General features: G+C 42.7%; 2 protein-coding genes across 2 annotated transcripts in view; one reads left to right on the top strand and one right to left on the bottom strand.

Moving 5' to 3' along the window:
* fnbp1b (formin binding protein 1b) overlaps window positions 1-15,156 on the bottom strand; it is a gene marked incomplete at its 3' end in the record, with an annotated part of 162,436 nt that extends 147,280 nt beyond the window's left edge. Inside the window, exon 1 of the mRNA XM_080743105.1 lies at window positions 14,876-15,156. Within this exon, the coding sequence (XP_080599231.1) occupies window positions 14,876-14,899 (24 nt within the window). The 5' untranslated portion in view covers window positions 14,900-15,156. The remainder of the gene's footprint in view (window positions 1-14,875) is intronic.
* Window positions 15,157-20,427: 5,271 nt separating this feature from the next.
* On the top strand, window positions 20,428-21,159 carry LOC308299120 (ubiquitin domain-containing protein 1-like; the record flags this gene model as incomplete). The annotated part of the gene is made up of 1 exon (XM_080742844.1): window positions 20,428-21,159. The coding sequence occupies one exon, from the start codon at window positions 20,428-20,430 to the stop codon at window positions 21,157-21,159; it is 732 nt and encodes a 243-aa protein (XP_080598970.1).
* Between the last annotated feature and the right edge of the window lie 1,212 nt (window positions 21,160-22,371).

The raw sequence follows: 22,371 nt of genomic DNA, 5'->3' as shown, positions 1-22,371 counted from the left end.
GGTGGAAGTGATTTAGTGGAAATAATACTTGCAGTCCTAGTATACTGCCCTACAAAGCCAGAGTGCAGTAACTACGAACAAATATTTGACTGAAAAATGGGTTTAAAAGTGTTTCAACTGGTCAGCTAAATGAGATATACTGTAGGCATATACAGTAAGGGATATTACACTGATTGTGATTGTATATCTATTCTTGGGGAAACTGCTTATCCCCCAAAATCATGAAGGCTAAATTGACCTTTGCAGGGCAGTATAGAGCAGTGGTTCCCAACAGGTCGAGACCCAAAAGAGACTAGACGCTTGCCCAGGACCCAAACTAGTGAAAATAGCAGATCTACAAGCTAACACGAAGCGAGGCGCGGCGAGCTTGTAGATCGGCTATTTTCACTACTTCTTAAATTAATATATTTATGGATTTAAATGTTTTACATTTAATTCAAAATCAGAATCTTTTGAAAATATATATGTATTTTTCTAAATGTAAGAAAAGAAAATTAGATTTTTACTCGAGTCGTGTCCCATACAAATGTGTCCGTGACCCATAAATGGGTCCAGACCCACTGGTATAGAGAGCCCTGTGGGACCCCGGTCGACTAAGTATAATATAGGGTTGTTAATGCTAGTGTTTGTCTCCGTTTAACCTGTTCAAGTGCACCGTTGTGGAAACAGCTGTAGCAGCGAGCTCTTCTCTGCCTCCTCCTCTTCCTCCACATAACCACCATGATTTGACCTTGATGACAACCTGTTCCCTTACATCCCCGTTGATTACCGTACTTGTCCTCCGTGCCAAGGCCTGCCTGGCAGTTTGTCAGGTGATAAATGGTCGCATTAGTGGTGTAAAAAAGCAACACAAACACAGTAGCCATTCACGCAGGCACCATGCGACAGACAGGTTATCAACAACTATGCATCCGAATACAATTTATCCCATTCTCTGCAGCGTGGGATGTGAAAAAAATGTGCGTGTTGATTAAATCTTATGGTCTCTCCAAGCACACTGCAAATAAGACACAGCTAGATCGTTTGGCACTTTTCATTTCGTTGTACTTGTGACAATGACAATATAGATCTATTCTATTCTATTCTGGATGGATCTGAAATGAAAAGATGGTCAGCGCAGGACCACAGTAGCCTAGTCGTGGGTCCTGTCACAGATTGTCGTGAAATAGACCCCCTTCCAAGGTCCTATAAGTTAAACTGATCCAGAGGAGTTCTGCATATCATTATGCAAGCCTCCTGTTAGAAACGACTGAAACAATAAAAACCCATTTGACGCCACGCTTGAAAGCCTCGGAGACACGGCCAGGTAATGACTTCACGTGTGAGGAATGATCCAGAATAGAGAGAGAATACAAGAGAAATGGGACCAATCACATCACTGTGTTTGTATGAAGCTATGAAGTAACCCTGGAAACTCAACATCATGCAGCGAAAGGTCGCCTTTGAACATGCAGTTTACAGTGAGTATTAATCTCTCGTGCATAAATACGAATACGAATAAATACGAAACGTTTTATCCCCAAGGTTTTATTCAAAAATAATAATAATCTAGTGACTCATAAGCTTGTAAATTGGACATTTTCAAATGTTTTGCAATTGTAGTTGAAAAGAAAAGAAACGTAAAAGAAGAAAAATAAACATTTGTGTATTTTATTCAAATGTATTAAATCGATCAGTTCGATTAACTGTGGCACCCCTGGTGTTTTGACACGATTACGGTAAAAACCATATCGACCGTGATTTTGTTATTGCTGCCGAGAGACCGTTTCTGTTGACTGATACGATCCCTCTGAACACGAGCAGAACTATCAAGCCGCTGCAACAACTTCCTGTTTCCATCTTCCATTTCCTCTCAGGGCACATAATGCCGATGGCTTCTCTCCAAGCACGCTGCACATAAGACACAGCCAGATCTCCCCCGAGAGACCAATCAACGGCCCCCCTTTTCTCCGAAAAGTAAACACGTGTCCGACACACCAAATTCTGGGCCCTGGGTAAAAGGATTCACTGCGGGGCCCCTCATGAATGTTAGCTATTGAAAAATAGCAGATCTACAAGCTCACAGCGCGGCACCGAGTGCCGCGCTGCGAGCTTGTAGATTGTGCAAGAAACCTATGTTTCCATGTCAGTGGTGCTCAAACTTTTCCACGTCAAGGACCCCCAAGATGATATGTATTTGGCCACGGACGCCCATCTCAAAATACCTAGTTCCAGGGACCCCCCAGAAGCAAAATTTGAGTTACAAATGTTCGCTTAAAAAATACATATATTCAAAGATTTGCACACATTTTCACGGCTTTTCAAAAATAGCAGATCTACAAGCTCGCAGCGCGGCACTCGGTGCCGCGCTGTGAGCTTGTATATCTGTTATTTTTCAATAGCTAAAGTTACTAGGGCCCCTCCACCTTGGGCCCTAGTAACTCAGTCCCACTCCCCCCCCCCCCCCCTTGTGACGCCCCTGTCGACTGTCAAAAACGCTGCGTTCCTCAGATTGAAAGACTTGGTGGAGATTTCTGGATAGACTGATGATCATGATCTTTTCATGACAGCCTCTTCAGTCACTGAGTTGGGGATTAAAGGGGCATCTTAAATACTTCAGGAGTAATTTTTATGTACTCACTCGGGTGACACCTCAAGACAGTTTTTAAGATTTACGTTTTTAAGATTAGATATTTTGATGTTTCATATTCTTGATATTAATTTGATCAGATTTTTTGCCCCCCTTCCTTTAAACTTCAAACTTCACTTTAACTGTGTTAGACTCATTGGAAACACACATCCCTGGTTCTGGTGACTGATATGGGTATATATATTGTCCTTGAATTGAGGATTGAGATTGAATTGGGAGACTACATTTTTTCATTAGTTATTTGATTTCAAGCATGGACTTAAAATACTTCTTGATGCAATAATCCATTACAGAAAATCTTAAATGAATGAAATTGCTCTTTGAAAAATGACGGTCTCTTCCTATTGGTTCTCAGTAGACCAAGTGAAAGAGGAATCAAATTGTATGGTAGGCTTATGAGTTTGGGAGGAATATGGAAGTTAAAGGTAGAAATATGGAACTGGGAGACCTTTCAGATTTTCCGTTTAGCCAGGTGAAGCGAAACAGGAACAGGAACATATGTACAGTATGTTACACTGTAAAATACAGAGTTTTCATTCACTTAAGCCCTGTTTTATACTTTGCCGTTAAAAGGTGTCAAGAGAAAATAACTTAAATAGTGTTGCATCCAGTGTTGTTTTTGACAGCAAATTTTGATTTAGTTTTAGTCATAGTCTTTTGAATAAAAAGTCATTTAGTTTTAGTCATAATTTAGTCACCTGAAAAGTTTTAGTTTTAGTCTAATTTTAGTCGACGAAATATCATAAGACTTTAGGCGACTAAATCTACAGTTGATTTAGTCAACTGAAATGTATTTTGGCAGGCCTTGATAGCATCATAATGACTGATTTTACACTTGGTTGCGTGCTGAAAATAGCAGATCTACAAGCTCACAGCGTGTCGCAGCGCAATGCGTTGTGAGCTTGTAGATCTGCTATTTTCAGCACGCAACACCTGAGAGCAACCAAACATAAAATGCCACTAGTCCCTCCCTAACGTTTTAGTCTAGTTTTTATTTTGTTGACGAAATTGTCAATATATTTAGTCTTAGTTTTAGTCATCACAGCTTAGTTTTTATTTCGTTTTTGTCAGTGAAAAAAACGCTGTCGACAAACATTTTTCGTCATAGTTTTAGTCGACAAAATCAACACTGGTTGCATCGTGAGTAAAGCAGAAGTGAGCTTCTGCTATTTCGAAGGATTTGGGGAAATAATTAACACTTTTGGGGGATGGGACTGAAAATGCATTCATGAATCATGATATTGGGACACCAGGGTAAGTTGTTAACCCCCTGTTCCAAACAAAACTCGCTTTTAACATCACACGAACAAGGTTGACCTCAATGTGTCTTTCAGCCTCTGACGACATGTTTTGCAGTGACTGTCGTAACTGATGCAATCATTAGGACATTTCCTTTGCCGAGAAAGAAAAGAGAGAGAGATTTAGACAGACGTCTCATCTAGGCCAACTAGGGTAGTTATAGCGATCTCATACAATAACCTTGAAGGTGTGTGTGTCTGTGTGTGTGTGTGTGTGTGTGTGTGTGTGTGTGTGTGTGTGTGTGTGTGTGTGTGTGTGTGCAGTGCATGTGTGAAGTAGCCTACTGTGTACTGTAGGCTACTCATCCAGAGCTACAGAGCTGTTGTTTTTGACTGGTTCCCTCTGTTTGCCAGAGAGTCACAATCAGAGTCAAACTTCTGTTTTTATAACGTTTTTTTTTTTTTTTCCATAAGAAGGAACTTGCCGCTAACAAATGACAGTCATGTCCAACAGGGTCACTGTGGTTAGGGGTACATTACAGTTAAAGATGCCAGAGTTCCGGTGACGCTGCCTGGTTCACAAAACAGTATCGTAATGGCCAGTGTCGCAGTCATGATAACAGCTATGATGACACCTTTTCAAAGAACAGAGGGGACACGTCCGATAGATTAGTGGCCCTGGATGTCTGAATCAGTAATGAGTCAGAAACGGTAGAAAAAAAGACAGCTGAAATCTCTGCCTATGCCTTTGAAGGTAGAATATTCAAAGTCTTGGGAAGATTAAGGCTTATCAACAACAGTGCTGTCCTCTCCATACCAATCAGTTAAAATGAACTGTATACTATATAGCATCCCTGTGGGTTTCCTACTGTTCTCATAGGGTATGTTATTATCGACAAGAAGTCATGTTCACTATTTGCCACAAGTATTGTGGCAATTGTACACCAGAATTGAAGATTGGGGAAATCAGTGATTTCGTCTTCTTCTAAAAATAAAAAGGCATTGGTCAATATTGCAATTTCTAGTGATTACCATACCATTGACTCCCTGATATTGATTTATACATACACTCTGTTTCAGCGACCAGTGACTTCACATTCTCTCTCAATATAATGTATGTTTGCCACTTAAATCAATAGACTTCATTCATCCCTGTGTCACCCTCTTGGGGGTCAAAGAACGATGTAAGGAGCACATTTGGCTGTTGCAGTGTAAACAACACAGAGAGTCAGCAGGTGGCCAGCGATTGATTTGTGTATGTATGCAGCGTATGTAAACAGAGGAGCCAGGCTCCCCATCCCAACCTGTCCGCAGGGGCGTCACACCAAATTCTGGGCCCTGGGTACAAGGATTCACTGCGGGCCCCCCATTAACGTTAACTATTGAAAAATAGCAGATATACAAGCTCACAGCAAGCTTGCAGATCTGGTATTTTTGAAAAATTGTGAAAATGTGTGCAAGAAACCTATGTTTCCACGTCAGTGATGCTCAAACTTTTTCATGTAAAGGACCCCCAAGATGATATGTATTTGGCCACGGACCCAAATCTCAAAATATTTAGTTCCAGGGACCCCCAAGAGGCAAAATTTGAGTTACAAATGTCCGCTTAAAAAATACATATATTCAAAGATTTGCACTTGGTGCCGCGCTGTGAGCTTGTAGATCTGCTATTTTTCAATAGCTAAAGTTGCTAGGGCCCCTCCACCTTGGGCCCTAGTAGCTCAGTCCCACTTTCCTCCCCCTTGTGACGCCCCTGCCTGTCCGGCCAGGACTCGGCCGCCTGTGTGACCCCCTGACACAGACACAGGGCAGAAGGAAACATGTGGGCTCGGGTTTCAGTCCTGGAAGTTGCCCTGAATGTCAAGTGAGCAGCAGGGCACCAGACTGGACCCCTAGGGCTTCTGGGACCAGGCTGGACCCAATAGTGAGGGGGAGGGGGGCTTTTTTGTTATGGCAGACAGGAGAAAGGACTTTCTTATTAGAAAGGGTCAAGCCTGGAGAGCTTGCAACAGGCTACATACAATCTGGCAGTCAGGAGTTTCCATGAAGCTACCAAGATTTCATTTTTTTAGAGCTTGTGTTTTAGAGGAGTCGTTCACCCCCCAAATTACTTTATTTTTATTTTTATTGATTACTGGAGACTTGAGTACAATAATATCTTTTGTTTTTTATTGCATTTCCAAGACAACAAATGAATGTATGTATGTAATAAATGTACCCCCACTGATGCATTTGGGTCCCTATCTGGAATCAATGGGGGTACATTTATTGTAATCACATTTATGTCTTTGATTGATTGATTGATTGATTGATTGATTGATTGATTGATTGATTGATTGAAGACTTTATTAGAAGTTTGCATAGGAAAAGGTACAGTTTCATGACGGTACAGTTCACTGGTACAAGGTCTACTAAAAGGAGATCCATGAAAAGACTAAGCTTATTTCCACTGGAAACCATTGAAGTATCTCATATAACATTGAATGACAGACAAATAGAACACAGTACTATGCAGTAGATATGTAAAGAAAAACAAAAAAGAAGACAGTAAGTCTAAAACAAACAGTATATACAAAGAAGGGGCAGGGGAGGGTAGGGTTGGGCTAGGTTCATTTTTTTACCAGTTGCGAACGGCTGCTGCCTGTAAGTGGTTTTTCAGGGCAATTTTAAAGGATGCTAGTGATCCACACTCCTTTATGGCCTTCGGTAAGGCTTTCCACATTTTGGTGGTATAGCAGAAAAACGAGTTTGACCCTTTGTTGGTTTTGACTCTGGGTTGGAAGTGATCTGTGGCGCTGCCTCTGGTGTTGTAATTATGGACATCCTTAATGTTTATAAAGTATTTTTACAGGTACTTGGGTATCATAGTGGTGTAGTGTATCTTGTACACCAGGCCCATTGCAAGTCGCTGTACTCTGTCATCTACTCTGAGCCTCTTAATGCGACAAATACAATTTGTTTTTAATTGAACTCAAGTCTCCATGGTGTGAGTAATCAATAGAAAAAAAAGTCATTTCGGGGGTGAATTAGTATCCTATGGTTCTAAAACATGCAAAATGAAGTGGGAATTTGGAAGCCAAGTGTGGATGGCTATATATGGAGACACAACACCAGTTTCACTTTCCACTATACGGTTTTTGCTCGACATTTCTACAGAGATAACATCCATCCTTGTCCAGCTAGAGGGAGAAGGCCATTTACGTATCTCGATGCTATTGCCAGAGATACACTGGCCTCCAAGTGAAACATCTGGCTAAAGCAATGGCAGTTAACTCAGAGTGGCGTGTCCCATTGCCTATTATAACAACCGCGGTTGACGGATGATGATGGGCTTTTGGGACTCGGCTGGACCCTCTGGGCTTCTGGGACGAGGCAAGGGTGTGAAGCCACAACCTCGAAAACCACAACGCGAAAAAATCAGGAGTGTTCTTTTAACTCTGAGAGTGTACAAATGCAACCAAACGGACCCCGTTACAAATGGATAAATGAACGGTGAGGATTTTCGCCGGGCAGCCGGAACAGCAGGGTTTATGGCCTGATGCTGGGCTTTGTGTGGCTCAGACAAACCTGGCAGGGACTCAGCTCTGATATCACAACCGTCAATGAATCAATACAATTCTTAACCGCAGACCCATGAGGTTTTGATTTAATTTGTATGTCCGTGTCCCCGTGTCTAATGGAGCTTCACTAAGCGGATGAGAGAGAAAGAAAAAAAAAGGTTATGACTGTCTACACGGAAGCGCTCTGTGGATTCGTCTATATCCTATATCAGGGGTCTTCAACAGGTCCGGTCCCTCAGAGTTACTACAGGGGGGCCGCGATAGGAACTTTTTTCTTAACCCTAGCATCCCTATTCTGAGGGGATACTCAGAATAGGGATGGAATAGGATAGGATACTGTATCTTCCTGATACTTACCTGAATCTGCACCCAGTAAACAAAAAGACTTTTCTACTCTTGCAGAGAGCGCGTCATCTCCAGACGGTTTTGTACCGACTACCCACTAGGAGTTTTTGAGCGGTGGTCACACCGTCTCCTATACGTGGCCGTGTGTGTGGGTATGTATGCGTCCGTCCGGCCGTCCGGCCGTGTATGTAGCCTGGCAGTACCTTTTCTGACCACACATGTTAAGGGAGGGGCGCTGTTGTTCACACACACACGCACGCACCAACGCACGCACGCACGCACGCACACACACACACACACACACACACACACACACACACACACACACACACACACACACACACACACACACACACACACGGTGTGTGGGTAAACCACCGCTCAGTTCACACGGGTGTGATTTTTTGTCCTATTCTGAGGGGAACCATTGGCCGAAAATAGCAGATCTACAAGCTCACAATGCTCCGCGCCGCAGCTGTTTTCAGCAAAGAGGTTTGGGGTAGGAGGGAAAAAAGAGCAGCCCAAGGACAAGTTTTCCAAGTATTGAGTGTTTAAATGCCTGAAAATATCCATTAACATGAATCCAACACAAGACACATTGACAGTACTGTCAAACAGGTTTATGAAGCTATCAATGAAAAGGTTCAATATGCACCCAATTCTATATCGAATATGGGGTAGGTTCCCTGCTTCATCTGGCTTGAAAAACTAAGAACCCTGTCCTATATACTTAAATATATCGTAGTCCTGGCCCACTCAAGGGGTCTACACTAGCCAAAACAATAGCCAGTCTACAAGCTCACGGTGCGGCGCAGCGCGGCATGTTGAAAGAATGTTAACAATGTTCGCCTCACAATAGGGACGCTGGGGTTCATGTGGTTCGCAGCCTTTCAGATCAGATTGCCCTTTGCTCGTCATCACTAACATGTACTGCACATCAGAGGACCAACAGAAGATTACAAGAGCAACTGTAGCATTCCTCTCTCCTGTTTCGCCGACACTGTCTGACAAATACTATCTTATGTTCTGTTTTTTGATGTGTTCTATCTGTCTGTCATTCAATGTCATAGGAGTTAAAAAAGGACCTCAATTGAAACAAGCCATAGGCTTTTTTGGGTGTATCCTTTTAGTTGGCCTTGTACCAGTGAACTGTACTGTCATGAAACTGTACCTTTTCCTATGCAAACTTCTAATAAGGTTTTCAATCAATCAAGAAATCAATCAATCAGGCTTCAGGCATATAGTGTCACTGTCACAGATAAAATAAAGACACCCTTAATTTGGCCCAGTCGCCTTGATGAGTGATGGTGATGACATCTGTGGTGCACAGACTCACCTTCAGCTGCAGCTCTTTGACCAGAATCTCAACCTTGTCCATTGTGTCTCATCGACGTGGATGAAATGCTACCGCTGCGCGTTGTCTAGACCTGCTATGTCTCGGTGTGAGAGTGACAAAGAACGTACCGGTACATACAGTAGCATACCCGTGCAAATCGCTTGACAGAAGTGAAACGTGCGTGTGCGCGCGCGCGCGTGTGTGTGGTGTGTGAAGCAGTGCGTGAAACACAACATCAGGGGACTCGGTAAATGTCCCATTTCCCTTTTAGGTACAAGGTGTATATTGTTCTCAGCAAGTACAGACAGACCCCTGGGGGACTCCGGTCAAGAACTATATAGGGTTCAAGTCGTTAATTCCCAAAGATCTTTGTCAAACATCGTATAGGTTAGAATAAGTGACATTTAAGCAGCAGCTAATTTGGTTGGGGGCGAGTCTTTTGTTTGAGGTTATACTGGCCTCTAGAGATTAGCCTCTATGAGTCTTTTCGGATCCCGTATTTTGTTCCACCGAGAAACAATCACATGTTTTAGTGCAATTGACTTCCTTCTTCGGTGACTGCATTGGTACAGTCCACAGCCAATGGAAGAGTTGCATCATCTCTGTTCACGCCACCAGGCCAATTATTTTACAGCAATGACAGATCACGTGAATTGGAAAATATTCATATGCTTATTCATCTATAATTGCATTGCCAAAACCAGCTTACAGTTGATTTGGTGAGCTCACTGAGATAATTACAAGAACGTGGAAGTAACACTTGCCATCAGGCAACATATAGTAAACAACAATACTGTATAGTTCCAAACATTACAGTATAGTTCCTAACATTACCGTGTTGTTCTAAACACTGCTGTACCGTTACAAACACTAGTGTATAGTTACAAATATGTCTGTGTAGTTACAAGCCCTATTGTATATTGCCAAATATTACTGTATGGTTTAAGGACTCTACTTTATAGTTACAAATATTGCATCTCATAATGATGGGTGATGATGAAGCACCCCTCACTGACAACTCTTTCTATAACTCCATGGCTCTCGTAAAGTCCATAGAAAGGGCGTATTGTACGTACGTTCATGGTGATGTTTGCAATTGTATACATGTTGAATGTTTCGTGGAAAAAAATAGATTTTATTTAAATAATAAGGCACTATGAAATGGAGAACAGAGAACAATATCACGACACAGGATGACTTGTTTGCAAATCCAGCAATGAAGTTCATCAAAGGTTGAGACCTCATTTCCAAGAATATCACATCTTTCCTCTTCTCAGCAGCGATGATGGCTTCATAATTTAACCTCTGCACTGCTGTTCCTGTTGTGAGCCTTGAGCCTTAAGCCTGATTTATACAACTTTTTGAGTGAGAGTGTAGTGTGGCAAAAACAGACGATCTAAAAGCTCACAACGTGTCGCGATGCATTGTGTATGCTTGTAAATCGGCTATTTTTGGTGTGCAACACTGTAGGCAATAAATTAAGCTTCAGTGTCGTGGCCTTGTGGCCACAATTGGCTACCCTGTTCTTGCTCTGAAAAAAGAATATGAGAGAGCTACAAGCACCACTTTGATATAATTACTTTTCTGTTTCTCCCATTTTCTCCCATTGACAAGATCCCAACAAGATGTTTACATTCTCACTGTGACCACCTGCACAGAAAGGTTTTCAGTGTCAGTATAACTGCAGTATGCAAAAATGGACCCCAATGGGATTCATGGGCGTCCATTCTTAACCACTTGAACCCCATATGGTAATTCATTGTACATAACATAGCAAAAATAAGGTGAAATCTCGCTATTTCTACGCTTCATTAGTTCGACAAAGGGTTAGGTCTAGGCATAGTTTTACTGAGGTTAGGGTTAGGGTTTGGGTTAGGTTTAGGCATAGTGATTAACATTCACCAGGTTAACATTCACCAGCGTCGAACTACTGGGATGTCAAACAAAATCCGAGCTCCCAAAAATAGCTCATAACGCGCCAAACTCTTTGGGTGAATTTTCACTTAATTGACGCCTATTTCCGTCCAAATCTTTGCTTACTATGATGTGACCAGAAGAATAGGGACAAAAGGGTCATGTGGTTGAATTTTCCAAATTAAACTGAGGACATGACTGTATGGATGGAATACAGCTCCATTACAGCTTGGTGTCCAGAGCTAAGATTAAAGCAACAAGTGTCTGGATTCCATTGGGCCAATCTGGGGAGAAGCAGAGCATCTGGTTGCAATACGTTATTCTCTGCAAAGAGCTGCGTCTGTTTCAAAAGGCTGCACACAAGCTCGTCAGAGGCCAAGCACTCCAAGGCCTATAAAACATTCTCAGGTAGGCCTAACGGTTGTACCAAGCACTCAAGGCCTATAAAACATTCTCAGGTAGGCCTAACGGTTGTACCAAACACTCAAGGCCTATAAAACACTCCCAGGTAGGCCTAACTGTAGGTTGATAAGGAAGAAAACACCAACAATCTGGACAACTGTTAGGAGAAATAAATAGTTATAGCTTTAACCACTTAAAGCCTATATACTGTATATACCTCATTGACCAGAGTTCCCCAGGAGTCCAAACACAGCCTGCATTTCCTCCCCTAATTTTCCCCTCTACACCAAATCTCTTTGCCAAGAATAGCTGATCTACAGGCTTATAATGCGTGGCGTTATGATGTGTTATGCGTTATAAGCCTATAGATGGGCCATTTCTGCAAAATGTTCACCCCAGAATAGGAACGCCAGGGTTCATGTGGTTAACTATCTCCAGACCCAACTCTTTCTTTGACGGACAAAGCAGAAGAAAGGCTGGGGGAATAAAAACTGCATATGGAAAAGTGTTGCACCTCCTATATAATGTGTTCTAAAGACATAGGGGCAAACTATAGCCTACACATGTAGAAAGTTTAAGTGTTTCATTTTCATCGAAACTCCAGTAATTAAGAATCATCACCACCAACCAGCCTGCCTTATTTAGATTTGTATTCGTTAAATAAGAAAATGTCAGAAGGCCCCCAAGAACACACATGCACACGCACGCGTAACACCCGGGATTCGAACCCGGTCTCCTGCGAGAAAGTCCAATATCTTAACCATTGATCCAAAGGGATATCCCTATGGACCGAGGGAGATACTAGACTTCTGAGGCCATCAGACTGAGGCAGTGAGTCACTCTGCACACACACACACACACACACACACACACACACACACACACACACACACACACATTTTGAGCATGTAGAACATGTAGGCTATTATCAAAACCTCCACCGGCTGTCAGTCAGTCCCTCCGTTACATCACACGTCACACTTTTCCCCTACTCATATCTCCGCCACCGTTGCCCCGATCCATGCCAAACTTTGCACACACACTCCTTGGCTGCCAAACCACTACTTTCTCACATGGCCCTCTTCTAGCGCCACCATGAGGCTGATTCTTGCAAGACACATTTTTGGACACTGCGCTATGAGATTCCCCATTCTAGCGAATAAGTCAGCCTAGAGGGCGGAGCCAAAGAGTACGCCTTCCGAACGATCACATGACCCAAACAATCAATTCTCCAGTTCTAGGCAACACAGAAGTGGAAGAAACTTTTTTCATATTTCCAAACAACAGGTATATAAACTACATAGTTGAATGTTGAAAATGAGTGGTATTCCCCTTTAAGTACAGTTCTTGAGAAAATGTACTTGTTGCTTTCAACCACTGGTATCTGGTTGTAGTGCAACTTGAGGGCATGGAGGATGAATGAAATGTGACATCATAGCATTGGAATGTATTATTGTAAGGTGCAATGTACTGTTACTAAGGGCTACAATTTAGGATTCTCTTCTTCCTGTTTTTGGTGGGTATAAAGTTCCATGATGGACACATGTTTGTTAGTGTGACACAGCAGACAGCTGTCTGAATGAGAATATGATTACTTTGCTTTGAAGATGTAATGGTATACTAGAGCCACATAAAAGGTTGTAGCTGGAGACGGAATGAGTGCACAAATGTCCTCAAGGATAAATATTGACATCCAAGTTAAAACCAATGAATCCACATCTAAGGATCTGATTTAAATGAAAGAATAAATAATGAAATTCTGAATTTGTTTTGAGCGAAGGGATGAAGTGAAACTTACAGATTGGCTAGTTGAAATCATGATTATCTGAGGGTGCATTTCTTATGCTGTATCAACAGTTGTTGCATCATTTACAAGAGTTCAGGATGAATGTCTTCCTGATATGTTAGGTATGTTATGCAATAACATTGCATCACATACTTAATTATGTCTGCCAGGCTGGGAACTGCTTGACTCACGCCCTGGCTAGGCAACCCAGCCTGGTGCAGATATGCACCGTTTCCTATTTAGATTATTATTTTTTTTTTAAAGACCATCATAAAAAGTACAATAGAGACTACATTAGGTCAGGTGTTGTAAATTGTTCCTACCACATGTGTCAATTTACATCACAAATACCACAAGATAGCCTACAAGAAATATAGAAATGTTAGTTTAATATAGGCCTAAAATAAGCTGAAAAAATATTCAACTGACTCCAGGGCAGGCTGTCAGTGACGTAATGTCACTATATCTGAAGACTGGCACGCTGCGTGTAGAACTTAGGTTTCCAAGAAGACCACATCTGTGGCACAATAATAACGTCATATAGTGAAGCTATAACGTTACATAGCCTACCCTACATCCTCTCCCTCACACAACATCCTCTCTGAGGGGGTGTGTGCTATATAGGCACGATGATGATGATGATGCCCCATCTCTTGCAGGGTCGTTACAATATCCTATACATGGTTCATGTGATCTTGGCTACCATTTTGACCACTATAGACCGCCAATAACGTGATTCTTTTTAGAACGATGTGTAGCCTAGGCCTAAATCATTATTAGTTAATTACGCATATTCCAGAGAACATGATAGGCTAATATAATCTCATCATCACGCGTGAGAACCAAATAAACCTACGAGTAAAATGCGAGTCCCGCGACTGCAGCAGCGACACACAGTCTAAATCTCGGCATTCATTTGTCCCTGTTCCAACTCTGATCAGTGTAAAAATGTATAACCAAATGGACCCCTTATATAGGCAGGGTTACATTACACTCGATCGGAGTTGTTAAACAGTGTAGGCCTACTGTGTACACATATAAGCACCCTGGGCTGGTACAGAAGCATGATAGCAGTGGTGTAAAGTAACTGAGTACATTTACTTCAGTAGCCTGTAGGCTACTTATAGTACAATGTTGAGGTATTTGTACTTTACTTGAGTATTTCCGATTTCGAATAGGCTACTTCTTGATCACTTCATCTCGGATCTGCCAATCTACTTTTACTCACGTTTTTTTTTTTTATTCCAGACTTTTACTTGTAACCGAGTATTTCTACATTGCAACACATTTGAGTAGCCTACTTTTCCCACCACTGCATCTGCATGATAAAACAGACCAGCAGGCAGCAGTGTATAGATCGCACACTATCGTAGGCTACTCTATGCAGTGTGGTCTGTGGTGATTTCGGAGTCATTCTGCCTCGAGTTACCCATACTTGTGATTTCGAGCCATCATTGCGACTGACTGTGCAGAAGAGCCGTTATGAAGCGCGCCACTAGGCAGTCAGCGCTGCGCAGATCACATCAAAAAGCCGTTATAATACTAATAATAAATAATAACAGTGCTCTAACACTCACCCATAGCTCTGTCCCCCAGACAGAGCTCTGTCCCCCAGACATTATTAAAATACTAAATAATAAATAATAACAGAGCTCTAACACTCACCCATAGCTCTGTCCCCCAACTCATGGTTCCAGAACGGTGTCCTCCAGCCCTGGTATTAGGTAATCCACAGCTCCGATGGGGGCTTTTTCTGGATTATTATTTCAATAACCCACCGCGGCAGATTTTTTATGTCTTTCAGATTAGCCAGATCTGTATAGTCCGATGCGTGGTTCTTATAATTTCATTTACAAAAAAAAAAAAGAACCTGTCTCGTTTTTTTTACCTCCTCATTCTGTCTGATACAAGATGGCCAGTAGCTGCTGCATAATCTTCAAACGGTGGGTAGTAGTTTCTATAATGCAGTGTGCGTGCGTGTGTGAGTGTGTATGCGCCGCGCGAGCACCCCGCCTCCCCAAACCAAATGACAGCTGCTGCTTCTCTCTCTCTCTCTTCTCTCTCTGTCTCTCTCTCTCTCTGTCTCTCTCTCTCTCTGTCTCTCTCTCTCTCTCTCTCTCTCTCTCTCTCTCTCTTCCTCTCTCTCGTCTCTCTCTCTCTCTCTCCTCTCTCTCTCTCTCTCTCTCTCTCTCTCTCTCTCTCTCTCTCTCTCCTCTCTCTCTCTCTCTCTATCTCTCTCTCTGTCTCTCTCTCTCTCTCTCTCTCTCTCTCTCTCTCTCTCTCTCTCTCTCTCTCTCTCTCTCTCTCTCTCTCTCTCTCTCTCTCTCTCTCTCTCTCTCTCTCTCTCTGCTCTCTCTGTCTCTCTCTCTCTCTCTCTCTCTGTCTCTTCTCTCTCTCTCTCTCTCTCTCTCTCTTCTCTCTCTCTCTCTTGTGCGCGCGCACGGGCACGCTGCAAAGGCACGCAGCACGGGGGCGCCCCGGGGGGGCTGGGGGCACCCCGCTGGGGGTTGTGTTTACCAACACAATGAAAGTGATGTCCTGCAACGCAGACAGTGGTTCCCTCAAACATTGTTGAGTCCAAATCTTTCCTTAAGAACACAAATGTTCTCTTGATAGGGATATTTATATAAACACAGTGTATAATTACATTATACACATTATGAATATTGAATATTATACTTATTCAGTGGTGTTCAGTGTTGTAATACTGAAACTCTCTAAAGTAACTATAGTACGTTTTCATAGGCTTGTAGTGGAGTAAAGGTAGCTACAACAGTTTCCTATGTAGTGGAGTAGTAAATCTCTAAAGTAACTATAGTACGTTTTCATAGGCGTGTAGTGAGTAAAAGTAGCTACAACAGTTTCCTATGTAGTGGAGTAAAAGTAAACTCTCTAAAGTAACTAGGCCTATAGTACGTTTTCATAGGCTTGTAGTGGAGTAAAAGTAGCTACAACAGTTTCCTATGTAGTGGAGTAAAAGTAAACTCTCTAAAGTAACTATAGTACGTTTTCATAGGCTTGTAGTGGAGTAAAAGTAGCTACAACAGTTTCCTATGTAGTGGAGTAAAAGTAAACTCTCTAAAGTAACTATAGTACGTTTTCATAGGCTTGTAGTGGAGTAAAAGTAGCTACAACAGTTTCCTATGTAGTGGAGTAAAAGTAAACTCTCTAAAGTAACTATAGTACGTTTTCATAGGCTTGTAGTGGAGTAAAAGTAGCTACAACAGTTTCCTATGTAGTGGAGTAAAAGTAAACTCTCTAAAGTAACTATAGTACGTTTTCATAGGCTTGTAGTGGAGTAAAAGTAAACTCTCTAAAGTAACTATAGTACGTTTTCATAGGCTTGTAGTGGAGTAAAGGTAAACTATACTAAAGTAACTATAGTAGGCTACGTTTTCATAGGTTTGTAGTGGAGTAAAAGTAGCTACAACAGTTTCCTATGTAGTGGAGTAGTAAAAGTAAGACAATTGAAAAATGTGTAAATAGTGAAGAAAGTAAAAAGAAAAACATTGTAGGCTACCATGTATTACTTTACACCACTGCCATTTGGTACACTCTGACTCTGACTCGTAATCCACTACATCTCAGATTCAAATAGGCCTATTGTATCAGTATTTTTACTCCATTACATTTATTTGAACACTTTAGTTAGGCCTAGGCCTACTAGCTACTTTGATTATTATTACAAAATACTTCAGCCATATATAACATTTTGCAATTTGAAAATAGCCGATCTACAAGCTCACAATGCGCTGCGATGTGATGCATTGTGAGCTTGTAGATCGGCTAACTTGAAATGGGACATTCTGTATAATGAGTAGCCTAGTACTTTTACTTTTGGTAACTTATTAAGTATATATGATATTATACCAATACTTTTGTACTTTTACTCAATAAAGTCTGAGTATTTCAACATTTTAGTATTGGTACTTTTACTTAAGTAAGAAAGAAATGTGAGTACCTTTTCCCACCACTGGTTTGGTGGTTTGGAAAGCCCCCAGCAAACACAAAACACATTGCACCAATTAATCACATTAATTGGGCAGCTGGCACTGCTGGCTTGAGACAGTCCAAGAAACAAAAAAAAAACTATATGCACCCACACAGACAATAGCCTAGAGTAGACTATTGGACATGGAGAGAAAAAAAAGGAGTTAGTGCTTAAAAAGGTTTTGTGACCAACAGTAATGCCACTGTAACAATGCCATATTTAGACCCCTATATGGCATTATGGCTTCTTTATATGGATGGATATTCATTGAGCTAACTACGTGTTTTGAACATTTCTGAAATGCTTTAAAAACAATATTCAGCAAAAGATTGTTATTTGTGCAGTTTATGCCCAAGGCACTCCAATGGGCAAGTCAAAATCTCAAGGCATAGGCCTACCTGTAGGCCTATATGACATACAAGCTGATTGAGTGATAGATTATATACTTTGGTTCGCATAGGAACAGCACAGCACAGCCTACAGTTCAGATACAAGGTCAACTAATAGGATTTAAACCCAAGTGAGCGAAATGGCTTGTTTACATTGGGGTCCTTCAATGCATTATGAGCTGGAAGGTAAAACTTTAGAGATGTTCACCTGTGATAATGACATGCCCAAAAAGGTGATGCCAGGTTGAAAGTGGTTCAAATATATGAATGTAGGCAGGCAGGGCATAGTTGTCTACATCAGTGGTTCGGGGGATCAACTGTTTTCTCACTCAACAGTGAACAAACCCGCATAAAGTTTAAGTGTATAGAGGGTATCTGCACTTTGACTTTTTAATACATCTAAAATGACAAATTAAACATTGGCCAAATTGTCAAATATTAGAGACAGAAATTGTGAAAATAGCAGATCTGCTATTTTCACAATAGAACTGTGTTATACAAAATGTAATGCCTCAGTGCTCGTCAGGGTGGCGGGGTCACCAGTTCAAAAATAATTAATTTGGGGGTCGCGGCCTGAAAAGGTTGAGAACCAGTAGTCTACATTGCATTAATACTGTGTGGTTGTTGTCACAAAATGAATCCCCATGCACACCTGGTCTCACAGCACACACTCGGTGCCTCGACTCACTATTTGTTAACCACTGGCCTAGATTTCCAATCTCTAGACCGTTTGGTGGCTACTTCGTTCAGAGTAGGGCTGTCTAAGATATAATTCATTCCCTAGACACAACTTGGCATTGCACAGTGGTGCCCTGCAATGTGAACAATGTGACCGTTATTGACTGTTGGATTACAGGTGTTCATTCGGTGCTGCTGACTTAGTTTAAACTCGCTGGCCATGAACTTTCATCTCATTTCAGAATTGTCAAAACTCATTATCATTCTCATAATCATAATCATCATCATCAAGTTCTGCACAGAATACATACTGTACAACACTGCCATCTAGTGTTTAGATTGTCTTACTGCTTCCAGGATACTTGTACTATAATGTAGACTAGAGGGACCTACTACAGTGTGTGTGTGTGTGTGTGTGTGTGTGTGTGTGTGTGTGTGTGTGTGTGTGTGTGTGTGTGTGTGTGTGTGTGTGTGTGTGTGCGTGCGTGCGTGCGTGCGTGCGTGCGTGCGTGCGTGCGTGCGTGCGTGTGTTTCAAGAAGCTTTCACAGAAGCTCACTGAAGAGGTACCGGTGCCCAGGGGCCCTTGATTACCTGGGGTCCTTGAGCAGCCAAGGCTCAATGACAATTTACTAAAATGTATATATACTGTAACTCTCGGATATTATGTATAGGCCCCTCAGCCTATTGTAAAAGGGTTACGGTTCGGAATTAAAGGGAAATTAAATAGAATACTATACTACACATTGTAAATATATAAATGACTAATAACATACTAGTTGTCTACAGACACATTGCAATAGGTAGCTTACAGCGGCCACGGGACAACTAAAACAAAGCATGTTGTCTATCCTACTAATAAAGGAGCAAACTCACGCTCTAACGCTCTAACGCTCACGCTCTAACGCTCTAACGCTCACGCTTCTACGTTTATCTATTCACTCGCTTCAGCAACTGATCCCAAAGTTCACATGGTATTGGCCATTAGCATTATACCAACACTGACGGAGCCCGAATTTCATTTCTCCCAAATTAAAGCAGTTTTTTAAGCGTTTTCTTAACCACTTCTGTTGAACTCTGCTGTCTGTTGCCAGGGTTACGGTCCGTTCCTCCAGGCCATGGGATCTGTAGCCCCACACACACACACCCCTTTCTCTCACAGTTAGGAATGTTTCTCTCTCTCTCTCTCTCTCTCTCTCTCTCTCTCTCACACACTTTCACCGGGTGCGTTTGACATATTTTGGAGCACATATCTTCGAACGGGTAAGGTCTAGTATGTTTAGACAATGCTTCAGCATAACCAAATGACACAGCCAGCACAGAAAAGTTTAAGTCTGTCTGCCTTTCTCTGAGACTACGACCTCTTATATATTGGTGGGATGATCACTATGATGTCAGCCAGCTCCCTATATAGAGTTCTAGGTCAGTTATACCAAATGTGGAGTATATGATGTCAGAACAGCAGCAGTAGTACTTGGACAACTGCATGTGTTCCTTTGATGCCCCATATGGAGATCTCATGATGTCATCAATCAATAATATGATGTCATAGTGGACAACGGGTATTGCATAACCACAGGGGTATGCCTTCACAGCGGACATCCTATACCATAAATGCAAACCGTCCAACCAAATGTGTGCGTATCACAGAGGACCCTACAGAATGCGGTGCCTCATGGCGTGAAGTTGTTGTATAGACGGTTGTCCAGTAGCCTATCTCCCAACCGACTAATTTGCAGTCACTAGAGGTTCAGGCAGCTACACAGCCCTCACACGTACGTCGCGATATGCCCTTGGAGATCTCTATCTGCCATCCTTGTCCCTTGTATGCCCATATATGGAGATAACAGATGTAATCAGTATATGCCCATATATATAGGCTTGCCATGGTTACCCAATCCAAAATGTGAAGCCCAGTCTGGAGCCTTGTGGAATTCCATATTTGGGCAAGACTGACACGTCTGATGTCTACACACAGTGTGAGGGTATAAGACAGATACTTCTCAACTTGACACACCCACTTAGCCAGTCCTTCACACCGGAGTGAAGAAAGCAAGAGGCCATTTGGAAAGTTCTGCTAGTATCTCATGTTTTTTAATGTCGTACCGAGACCAGGGAACAAAGAGCCAGTGAGACATTTTAAGAACATCCGGCTCTCGCCATGGGAGGATGTCTGGCCAGAATAGGACGTACATACACATCACCAGCCCACAGCTCCTCGAGGAACAACAGAGGGAGAGGCCTCCGAAAACTTCGATTTCGCAACGAGCTTCTGAAGAAGGAGCGCCCTAACAAGCGGGTCGTCACCATCGCGCCCAACTGGAACAGCGACGAGCGGATGTCGGAGGCTCAGCTCAGGGGCAAGCGGGACGAGTTCTGGGACACGGCGCCGGCCTTCGAGGGCCGCAAGGAGATCTGGGACGCTTTGAAGGCCGCGGCCTCGGCCCTGGAGGGGAACGACCCGGAACTGGCCCAGGCCATAGTGGACGGGGCCTGTATCACGCTGCCACACGGGACTCTGGCGGAGTGTTACGACGAGCTGGGCAACCGCTACCACATTCCCGACTACTGCCTGGCTCCACCCGCCAACCTCATCCCGGAGCCCAGTAATAAGGACCAAAGCGACAGCCCCAAACGCCCCACGGCGCCCAAGAAGGGGTTCCAACTTAAGGTGCGTCTGTCGACGGCGAAGGACGTGCTTTTGAGCGCCATCATGACGGACACCGTCGGCGAGCTGAAGACGCAGCTCCAGGCGCAAGAGGGCATCCACGTGTCACACCAGCGCTGGTACTTCTTCGGGAAGCTACTGGCGGACAATAGCCGCCTGCAGGACACCAAGATCCAGAAGGACTATGTTATCCAGGTCATTATTGTGAACCCGGAGGGCTTCTGAATTCGCAGTCTATGAAGTATTCTTCTGCCTACATACGTCATGTCCTAGTATGAGTGAATAGGGGAAAGGGATCGACGTCACGTGGCAAAAACCCGGATGTGTGTCTCAAAGAATATGATTATTGGCAGGATCGCGGACAGTTTAGAATATTTGGCGGTCCCCTTTTAATTTTTTCACAAGATCATGGTTGTTGCAATTACCTGCATTACGATACCTCACCATATGTTGTGCTATTACGAAATGTAATGTGTATGTTCCGTGATGCAATTCCAATGGTGAAAGCTGTGTTGTTTCATCCGGTGAAGGAATGGTGGATTCGGCCAAGCCTCAAAATACCTGTCCTGTATGTCTCTCTCTCTCTCTCTCTCATATAAGCCTAGGGTTTGAGTGGGTAAGGAGAGGCGTAAGAAAACACGAGGAAGATTCTCAAAAGTGCAGCTTCGTTTTTTACAGCAGGGGTTCCCTAACCTTTTTGTCTCAGGGCACCCTATAAATATTTTTTTTTAATCCGAGGCACCCCTACATTATAATTTTTACTCCCAGCACCTTAAATGTATAGAATATCGTCGTTGTCGGGTGGAAACCTTGTCCAAAACCTTTCTTTTTGTATTTATCATCTATAGAATGTACTAAACTAGTGAAGCAGATCTACAAGCACACAACGCCTCGCACCGCGTGTAGATCTGCTGTTTTCACTAGTTGTGTGCGCCAGAGGTTTCTGCCTGACAGTGACGATATTTTAGTGATTATGTTGCGAGGAAAACGTTGAGATAATAGCCATTTTGGTTAGAACTGACTGAAAATAACTTTGTTCAAGTTTAAAATGATACTAAATATTTCTTCAAGTGTCCAAATAAATTCCAAATATTATCAAATTATCTCGCGGCACCCCTGGACTGCTGTCACGGCACCCCAGGGTTCCCCGTCACCCACTTTGAAAACCCCTGTTTTACAGCGTGTAGGAGGCAGAGACCTCTACTAGAGGGTCTGTGCGTTCGTCTGTCCAGGGCTAATCTCGCAAGCTACTGGACCGACCGATGCCACATTTATTGTCCGCTCTGCCAGTAGGCCAAAGGAAGAATCTCCATACAATCCCCCCCCCACACACACACACATATTTAACTTTAATTTTCAAATGTACCGTTATGTGGTCGGATCTGGCTGAAACCTTATATGGAGTCATTTGTCATACTGTAGATATGTCATAGATTA

The sequence above is a fragment of the Nannobrachium achirus genome, assembly GCF_963921795.1.
Source record: "Nannobrachium achirus genome assembly, chromosome: 15".
Lineage (NCBI taxonomy): Eukaryota > Metazoa > Chordata > Actinopteri > Myctophiformes > Myctophidae > Nannobrachium > Nannobrachium achirus.
Note: the sequence above shows the minus strand (reverse complement) of the source record. Positions and strands in the feature narration are given on the sequence as shown.